This window comes from Xenopus laevis, chromosome 3L, assembly GCF_017654675.1.
Source record: "Xenopus laevis strain J_2021 chromosome 3L, Xenopus_laevis_v10.1, whole genome shotgun sequence".
Lineage (NCBI taxonomy): Eukaryota > Metazoa > Chordata > Amphibia > Anura > Pipidae > Xenopus > Xenopus laevis.
In genome coordinates this window covers 154,188,892-154,199,423 of record NC_054375.1, presented here as the reverse complement: position 1 = coordinate 154,199,423, position 10,532 = coordinate 154,188,892, and the positions used below count along the sequence as shown (strand labels likewise).

Genomic DNA, 10,532 nt, shown 5'->3' with positions numbered 1-10,532 from the left:
ATTATTCAACCTTCAAGCATGTGTAACGTGCAATTAAAATTTGCATTCCAAAATGAAGATCTAATGAAGAGTAATACATTCCGAAGTTTTAATTTTTTATTCTTATTTATTCTTATTAGTGCAAATTTATTTATTACTTTTAATACATGATCCCCATAGCCTACTACAAAAGAAACTTTTTCTGAATAACTGTAACTCATATTATAGTTGCATGGATTCTATATAAACAGCATTTACACAAATTGTGATTATTATAGGTTTTGATGAAACAGACAAGAAGGCTCATTCGCCAATGCACTTGTGATGTAAAGGAGACATGGGAGTGTGTAATTTAAGCGCTAAGCATGATGACCTCTAAATTGGGCAGTTTAATGCACTGAAAGTCCCAGTGGGTAGTGATGGGCGAATGTATTCGCCATGCGCAAATTGGCGGCGAATTTGCGCGATTCGCCACCAACGAATAAATTCGTGAAACGCCCACGAAAATTCGCGGCAAAAATTCGCCGTCGTAAAAAAAAAAAAAATTTTGCCGGCGTTGGAAAAAACGGATGGCAGCGTCAAAAATTGCGCCATTTCGCGAATTTCGCGTGACATTTTCGGCAAAGGGAAACAGCACAAATTCGCCCATCACTACCAGTGGGGATTATATCAAATTTTACATGCACATGAAAGGACTACAGAAGAAGATCATGATGTAGGGACAAAGCAGTGCTGTCACCTGGAATTCTCTAACCAGAAGATCATCACATATAGACAAAATCAGGAGACATGGTTGCATTCCATGCATTCAGCTGGATCACCCCTGATTCAGACCTGATATTATTTACTGGGCAGTTACAAAGGTCAAGTTTGAAGGTTTCTGCTGATGTCAACATGCTGGTCTCATTATGATTTCTGTTATGTGGTCTTAGATGATTGATTATCGGTCCTCTTTCTTTCTTTTCCCATAAGATGTTCTTTAGAGTTCATGTCCGGTCTGAACAAGATGATGAAACATTTTGGTGCAAACATGCAAACCACAAGTGCCCATGTAGAAGACAGAATGGCAAAAATCTCCATGGCTACAGTGTATTTGCCACGAGCACTCACTGATGCTGGGATAAAAGAGATCCAAACACTGAGAAAAGTCCCCATACTGAATGTTATGAATTTAGCTTCATTAAAACTGTCAGGGAGTCTCCGGGCAAGGAACGCAACAAAGAAACTAATTGAGGCCAGGAGGCCAAGATATCCTAGCATGCACCAAAATGCTGTTGGAGAACCTTCATTACACTCAACTATAATTACCCCAGGACTGTCTATGATGTTTTCCACAAAGAATGGAGGGGATATCAACAGCCACATCATGCAGAGAAACATCTGAATGATAATGCACAAAACAACAATAAAATAAGATACTCTGGGGCGAGTCCATGTTTTCAAACTACTGTTTGGTTTTGTGGCCTTAAAAGCTATAACCACCATGATAGTTTTAGCCAGGATGCAGGAGACACAGAGAGTAAAGACCATGCCAAAGGTCACTTGACGTAGATGGCACATCTCAGAATTGGGGTAGCCAATAAAAAATAATGCACATAAAAAACAGAGGGACAGGGCCACTAGCAGAAGACAACTCAGTATATAATTATTGGCTCGGACAATTGGGGTGGTCTTATAATAAATAAAAAGCCAAAGTACAGCAATAGGAACCAACGAGGAAGAAATACTTATTGTTGCCAAGGTGACACCTAATGGATCTTTATAGGAGAGAAGTTCTCTAGGTTTTGGAAGACAACTATCCCTGTAAGTATTTGGCCACTTATCCCAGGGGCATTTATAACAATTCAGTGAGTCTGTAAATTGAACAAAGAAGAGTTAGTCAATAATTGGCAATAAAACAGAAGAGTCTAGCTGTGGTTTTGTTTGGTGTGTTTCTTATTTTTATTCACCTGTTTCATTGGAAATCTCTCCACCAGGACAGGGGATACACTGAAAACAACAGATGGGCTTCTCGGGCACGACTGCTTTACTGAACCCTGATGGACAACTTTGACTGCAAACTGATTGAGGAACCTGCGAAGAAACATTTCAGTAAAGCAGTTTGGCATGTAATATGGCAAGAGGTCCTTTTGGCTATGCTCTAGACCATTTAACAGTAGCTTTAATGCCTAAATGGCTTCTTATTTTATATATTTTCTCATATTGTAATTCTGTAACTACACTTAGTTGGTTTTATTGATTATATTTTCATCGGTTTTTTTCACAAGTGTTAGTAAATGAGTTCAAATTTGGCAAATGTCTCATTGATATTATTATTCTCTACAACAAAGCCTTACCTCTTTTCCCATTGCTCCCCAATGCAGTGCACTAGTATTGATGGTGAACTTATCTCCAATGGCAGCTCCTGCGTCAAAGCTTCCCACTGTAATCTGTCTAATGTTTCCTTCTGAGCTTAGGTGCCAGTTGATGATATCATAAGCTGGAATGGGGTCACCATTTTCATGGAAAAAGAACTCCATACCACTGCTTGTTTTCAAATGCACCTGCTTTATGTAATGTAATAGCTGTTTAGATAGAGGTATAAAAGAAATTATCTTTTTTGCTTCCAACACTCCATTTAAAACAATCATAGACAAACAATGGGGGTGTAGGGGATTTCAATGTTTTTTCCTTTTTGGAAAGGTGGCAGAGAAAGGCAAATCATTCCAAAAATCTAAAAAATAAATATTAAACACCAAATGGGGACATGGAATTCTATAACATGCTAAAAGTTCTATAACATGCTGTCCCTCCTGTTTTGATAAAACACTTATACTAATACCTGCCATGGTTTAAACTTTTGGATATGAGCACATGTTCCATTTTTAAAGGGCCCTCTCCCTTCAGCGCAAGTATTCAAATCATGCAAAGCTTTGGCAATGACACGCACAGCCGTGTACATATTGTACGTGACCCGTAGGCTAGAAACATCATTGTAATTGTTCTGGGTGTTGTGTAAATCTTCAAAACCAGTGCAAATCTTTGTTAGGTTGTTTTGAGCCTGGAATTTGCACCCAAAAGCTTCTTCCCAGAAAATCTTCACCCATTCATTGCCCAGAGTCACTGAAGGATGGATGCTATTAAGAAACTCTTTAAAACCTGACATTGTTCCACTGTGTAGGGCAAATCCAATTGTTCCAGAGAGAATCTTGGAAAATCGGTCCACTTCTAAAAAGGCAGATGTTGCCCAAGCTTCACTAGCAACCAGTATTTTGTCTGTAATGTTCTGCCTTAGCATTTCATCAAGGACAAAGAGCAGGTCCACATCTGCAGAAAAGACAACCAAAACCTTGGCTGTAGACTCTTTTATGACCTGAGCAATATGGGGAGCATTGCGATCTGGCTTGCTCAGTATTATGTTCTCAGTAAAGGCTATGCAAGCTCCAGATTTTATTATTTCTCTTGTTATCATCTGAATTCCCTGTTGTCCATAATCATTGTCTGTAGCCAAGAGTCCCACCCATGTCCATCCAAAATGCAGCACCAGCTGGGCTAACCCTTGTGATTGAAAGGTATCGCTTGGGACAGTCCTGAAGAAGGATTGGAATTGTGTCCTGTCACTGAGAAGAGGACTTGTGGAAAAGTGACTAATCTGGGGCAAAACATTAACAACATCTCTTTATTTTTATATACATTTTCAAGTTCTTGAAATAAACATAAGTGAGTTCCAGAAGATGTAAATATGAACTAGTAAATGGTCATCTATGTGAAATGTTTGCAAAAATTTTGACTCATCATAATGTTAAGCAGAATGAATATACCCATGCACAGTAAGATAGTGTCTGGTGTCTTGGATACTTTTTACTGGCAACCAAACCAGCCTCATGACTGCATGGGTCCTTGGATACAGTTGCGGTTCCCAGGACATAATATGATTTAACCACTGACCTGAACAAAACTGACCCACCACTTGGCTTCTGTACTTCCTTTAAATGCAAATTAAAGGCTTCACTATTTCATTACAGTGCTCCAATGTCCATAATACACCGCTCTGAAAAATGCTTATCCTCTGTGCTATCACAGTCTGCATTGCTCCATTAGAGTGAATTACGAAGTTCTATCTAGTCTGTAATGATCTCATCAGATCATTGTCAGATATTTCATATTTCCCCTTATACACCTATGTCAGGGTATAATGTGACATTTATATCCATGTATTTTACAATACAGTATATATTTTATTTAGCTGAGGAAGTTGGAGGATTGACTTCTACATCTTATTTGTTCCATATTGTAAGGTGCCAAAGTGCCATGCACTTCTAGCAGCTACCACTTCAGCATTAGGTGGAAGGGGCTACCTAATGTCAATGTTTACTCTTTACAGTCTAGTCATTATTTCTGCTTCTTGGAAAGCTAAAAATCTTACCTGTGGGTAACGGTACAGTCCTAGCATATGTGCCATCATGATGGTGTATGTAGACACAGTATGGCCAATTATGGCTGCCAAAGGGACTCCTTGATGGCACCGAAAATTAGGCACAAGTTGATTATAGCCCGTGAGGACCTGCATTGTCCCTATGAGTGTCCTCTGGAGGGCTGAACAAGAATCAAAGACCTGGTATCCTAAGGTGATGTTTGGGAGAATATCAGGGTCTTTATTGATCTCTTCCACGGTGAACCTCAAAGCCTGGACACGTTGGTAGTTGTCAAGCCTAAACCTGCAAAGCAAGAAGAGATAAAATTATATGATTATGAAATCATCATATCGCGTCTCAATTGAAACCTCAAATGTGCATTTCAGCTGATGTTCAGATTGAGTTATCAGATTATGGGATGGGCCACTGAACCCATGGATCAGGGCAACTGAATCCTATATGGCAGCGGCCTAGGGATGCCTGCTATGTAAATCCAGGCCTGTATGCTATTGGGGAATTTTGTTTCTACATGGGACTGTCAACACCTTAATCACGTCACATCCATTAATGAAATCTTCTGTTAAATCTTACGTTTTACAAATGTTTGGAGCAGGTTCCTCTGTGAATTTATTTGGCGGATACATCTTCTCAACATGCACAGACACCACACTTCCAAGCATAATATCTCCCGGCTTTGACATGCCGAGCAGTTCTGTTATATTCAGACGGCAGCCCCTCTTGTAGCAATAAGACATCTGGATGGCCCACAACATGATGAGATGCCACATTGTGTTAAATCGACATGCCAGGGGGGTCCAAACTTTCTCCATTAAGATATTAAAAAGAAAAATCATTCCTGAAGGGGCATAAGTGCAATTAGCTGGAATATGTATTTACAAAGAATTTTCATATTTTTAAAACCAATCATATTTTGGTCTCCAACTAGGCATGGAGAAGTCTTTATGAAGAAGAACTGGTTCATTAATATTTGGGACACTCACGTATGTGTTATACAGAGCTGGCATAGGCTTCCAGCTCTATCAATTGTATACTTGTGTTTAGTAGTGGGCTGGCACAAATCAGACTTCACTCAATACTTGATGCAGTTAAAAAGTAATTTATTTAACAAAAAAAATCTCAAAGAGTAGCCTACTAGCCTTTTTAACTGCATCCAGTATTGGAGTGGAGTCCGGTTTGTGCCAGCCCACTACTCAACACAAGTATGCCAATTGCCTGGGGCCTGAGAACCTGGACTTCCTACTAATATTGATAAGCTACACCAGCTCAACATAATTCTAAGGCATCATTAGAAGTAGGACCTTAAAGAGAAACTATTGTGAAAATAAAATTGTCCAGATAGACAAATATGATAAAAATAATAATATTCTTAAATAATACTTACTTTTTAAAATAAAATAAATAATATTACAAACTGCTAGGTGCTTTTCGATGAGAGACAGTTCAAGCAATTGCTGAGTGGGAGCAGCAACACCTTGCTATAATGTCACAAAACCAATAGCAAAGACCTTCCCTCCCCTACGCTGAATGCAAAGCACCCTCCCAACAACTGTCAGCCCAGGAACCTCCTTCTAACTAAAGTTGTTCTCTATGTATGTGCCAACCTGCTCATCTCAGCAGTCAGCTATGCAGATTTTTTCCACTCACAAAAACACCCAGCAAAACACTTCTAAATTTCCAGAAATCTTCATACTTCTGATTTCAAGGGCATAATTCCACAGTAGACTTACTTTTGAAAACCATATACACATTCTGACGAATACAAAATAGATAAAGATGTCTTTCTACTCCAAATGACTTTGCTAAAGTCAACAGTTTTTATGAAATGTTTGGCCTATTTGCCTCAATTAGCTCATCCAATTTCTCACATGCAAAGATAAAACACCCTAAATATGAACACGGCGGTCTACTGAACTGGATGGCTCATAATAAAGCTGTGTGCATGGGTGGAATGGATATAAAATCCTAGTAGAAGTTAAAGTAACACTCACCTCACCTTGGTCTCACCTGATTGTCACTCCTAAGGGCATGTCATTTTTATACAGACAGAAATAAGCCTTCTGAGGATTTGTAGCCTTAATGACTCACATCAATGTCAGTAGGAGCAACCCACAGGAATTCTAATGTCTTACTATATTCAGGTCTAGCAAATCCCTTGCATACAGTTACTCTCAATGAATTAGTTTGTTTTGGATCTTTTGGAGCTGTTTATTCTTGGAAGACCGAACTCAGAATCTATATTTTGAAATTTTCATTTTTAACATTCTTAAACTAGGTAGAATCAGTACTTGTGGGTAGGAACCCTACAGCACACCTCCCATCATTTTGGAAAAAGAAAGAGGGACAAAAAGAGTTGCCCCGCATAGCGCAGAGAATATTTTTGGACCATGACTATTTTTGTGGACCCCCTAATGACCATGTTCATTTTACAAAATTTGGCAGGTTTTGAAAGTTTGAACACATTTCTGTGTTTTTTTTTCTTCCAGTTATTACAGTTTTGCTAATGAAGGTGAATGTCCCTTTAAGCTATGAGTCTAACTTCTCCCAAGGGACCCCCTTATCTGAATTGTTACAATTACTTATTTGCTTATCTCAAAATTGTTACAAGAGTATCTTGTTCTGGGCTTTCTGCCAAACGCCAATTAAGTCAGAAACTTTGTATCTTTTTCTGGCTGTTCAGTGCAGGAGATCAAAGAGAAAGTCGGGACATTTCAGTAACAAGCCGGGACTGCGGGTTGAGCTGTCAAAAGTGGGACTGTCCTGCTCAAAATGGGACAGTTGGGATGTATGCCCTACTGGCTTGAGGATGGATCAGGCTTGTCAAGGATGGAAGGAGTTTACCGTCCCTACTGTAAGGAAATGCAGGATAGTTAACAGGATAAAACTTTGGCAGACCTAAAATAAATAGGAGCCCAGGTGTCTCAGTAGTGTACTGGACTTCAGGCCTCAGCTGCATCCTTCCAGTGCTCCTGAACAGTGTCCATTTTGAAACAGACAATCCCTTGAAAAACCAGGCAGGTGTCAACCCTAAACTGAAACGGGGAGTTAACTCCCTACAGAGAGAGTTTACACCTTAGCCACCAGCACCAGTAATCCTTTTAGGACAGTGGCACACTAAGAAACAAGTAGCCTGTGATTAATCTTTGCTAATATGCTGTAAATACCTTCTCACTGGGAAAAATGGGAATTGCCGGTAGGAAAACATTGCAAGGAACCTTCCCTTGCCTTGCGAGGAAACTTCATGGGAAACTGATTGCAGGAGATTAGTTGCCTTGCAGCAAAGTTTTATTGTGGGCAACTAAACTTCAACTCCATTGATATTATTGTTGCATGAACTTGTAGAGATTCTCAGAAACAGCCAAATGGTCCATGGAAATGTAATCTGAGCCAAGATTTTTAGTTTGCCATACGGTAAAACAACCCATATTAAAAAAGACAACTGAGGGTCATTTTTTGATGCCCCAGAGGCAAAATTGTGCCCCATAGGGTTCAGTTAAAGATCACTCGTGTCCAGGGTCTGGGTAAACTCTGCACCTTGCACCAGATCAAAAAATCCAGTCATGGTCTTACTTCCTTTTAAGGAAATAAATGGGTGACATAAATGGGTGACCAGTGAAATAAATGGGTGGATCGATAATCTAAAGGAAGGTGCAGAGAAGTAGGATGGAATGGATAAAATTGGGACATATCGGGGCTTAAGAGGGTGGGTCAGGAGCAAAAACAAGATGGTATTAAAAATTTACTGACAAGTTTTGGTTGAAATTTTACTGGTTTGCCTGGTGCATTACACTAAGGGGCAGATTTACTATGGGTCGAATATCGAGGGTTAATTAACCCTCGATATTCGACTAGGAACTAAAATCATTCGACTTCGAATATCGAAGTAGAACGATTTAGCGCAAATCCTGCGATCGATCGATCAAAGGATTATTCGTTCGATCGAACTATTAAATCCTTCGAATCGAACGATTCGAAGGATTTTAATACAACGATCGAAGGAATATCCTTCGATTAAAAAATCTCAGGCAAGCCTATGGGGACCTTCCCCATAGGCTAACATTGACTTCGGTAGCTTTTAGCTGCCGAAGTAGGGGGTCGAAGTTTTTCTTAAAGAGACAGTACTTCGACTATCGAATGGTCGAATAGTCGAACGATTTTTAGTTCGAATCGTTCGATTCGAAGTCGAAGTAGTATTCGAAGGTCGAAGTAGCACATTGGATGGTCGAAGTAGCCCAAAAAACACTTCGAAATTCGAAGTTTTTTTAATTCGAATCCTTCACTCGAGCTTAGTAAATCTGCCCCTAAGTCTCTTGCTTTCCAGGAGGGCTTGACGCAAATGTACAGTAAGACTCATCAGAAGCACATAATAAATTCCTGACCCTGTGAAATTCTACATTTTATTCAGCACAATGGGACTGGGGATAAAAAACTGTACATAAGCCCACTTGACCTAAGGGTTATACATAACTAGTACACAGGACTATAACCTTTCTTGTGTACTAGATATTGTAATTTACCTCTGGAAAGGCAGGAATCCACTAACCTCTGTACCAAATACTCGGGCTGGTCTTCAACAGAAATCGGAGGAGGAGAATTCTGTCAAACAGCTCTGGCAGACTTTAACAAAGAAACATGAAGTGTTAGAAAAAATTAGTTCAGGAGCCAGTACTAACTGGACAGTGCTGGAGTTAATATAATTTCAGATAAAGAAAATGGACCAATGATTGTGGGTCCTATATTGGCAGAAGTAACTTGGAATGGAATGTTCCTCGAAGATAACCAGACCCTATCACCAACCTGATACTTGGGTGACACTTTACAATGCCTATCAGAGACTGCTCTAATTAGGAGTAGAAAGACAGTTACCCATTTTGGATTCAAAAGAATCTGTATTTTTCAAAAATATATAGTTTCCTGGGGAAACCTACTGTTTCAGGAGTTGACTTTGGAATCTGAAGTATGCCATATTCTACTTTAGTGCTTTGAAATTTGTTAATTTACCGCTGGGAGTTTTTGACCTATAGTCAGAAATCTTCACAAAACTATGAAACTTCAAGTTTAGGAACCAACTCTCAGGGGATATTAGGAGGGATAACAGTAGGGTATCTTTCCTGATGTCTATCTCTATTGCTCCTATCAATTTGTATAGCGAAGTACATTAGGAAGTCAAGGGAGGATGGAGCAATAAAATTAACTAGACTATCTTTGATAGTATCAGAAAGCTCCACCCTGAACTGACTGCATAAGGCTTTATCATTGTAGCCTGCCTCTACCGCTGACAGCTAAAAGTTCTATTGAAGTGATTGAAAGTGATTTTGACCATTCTAGCTAGTTTTGTTTTTATTGTGAATTAAAAAAAACTTTACAGTTTACAATTTTTATTCCACAATCAAATTTTAAATACATTTAAAGATTGATAAATTGGACAGTTTCTATAGAGAAAATTGTAACAATTATTTTAATTATATTATATAATATTATATTTTTTTAATTGTTATTAAATGTAAAATGTGCAATAGATAAAGAAAGAATTATTTAAATCAGTGAGAAGCACAAAAAGACCATGCCAGTATCACTGGTATTTCAACATCTGGAAGAACATTTTGAAAATTTATATATACCATAAGAGAAAACTTTATGTATACACATTTATTGAATGCAGAGTTTACAGAATATCATTCATTTAATGGTTGTGGCCCTGTGCGCCAGGTGTAATAGTAAAACTAGTAATAATCCAGTGTCTACACTTCCCAAATGAGCATATCATTTAGAATAGAAATAGATTATTGACACCTATCCCACCTGAAAATCAGCAAACAAAAATAAAATTGTTGTTGGGTAAACAGGAGTGGATTCCAATGTCTGGATCTCGAAGGCAATAAAGAGCTTAAAAATGAAAAATCTTGTCACACAATAAGTGTGATTTGTTCAAGAGTGGACAAATTCACTTCAATTCACACCTACTAGTAGGACCCACATGGTGGGAATAGAACTATATACGTTGTTTCAGTACAACAAAATGATGCATTTTTCATGCCTACTTTATATAGAGAGAGAATTATTTAGTCTGTAGGGTTTGTCTACCCTTAAAGCAGAACTAAAGCTTAAATAAAGAAGTAGGCTAGAAAGGTTGGCTTCTGT

At 38.7% G+C, this 10,532-nt stretch overlaps 1 protein-coding gene across 1 annotated transcript; it reads right to left on the bottom strand.

The window, feature by feature from the left end:
• Window positions 1-826: 826 nt before the first annotated feature.
• Window positions 827-5,223, bottom strand: LOC108710654 (extracellular calcium-sensing receptor). Its single transcript, XM_018251768.2, has 6 exons — window positions 4,965-5,223; window positions 4,385-4,676; window positions 2,801-3,610; window positions 2,316-2,543; window positions 1,929-2,052; window positions 827-1,832 (listed from the first exon to the last, which is right to left on the bottom strand). The coding sequence occupies exons 1-6, from the start codon at window positions 5,201-5,203 to the stop codon at window positions 898-900; spliced, it is 2,628 nt and encodes an 875-aa protein (XP_018107257.2). The 5' UTR covers window positions 5,204-5,223; the 3' UTR covers window positions 827-897.
• Window positions 5,224-10,532: the final 5,309 nt, after the last annotated feature.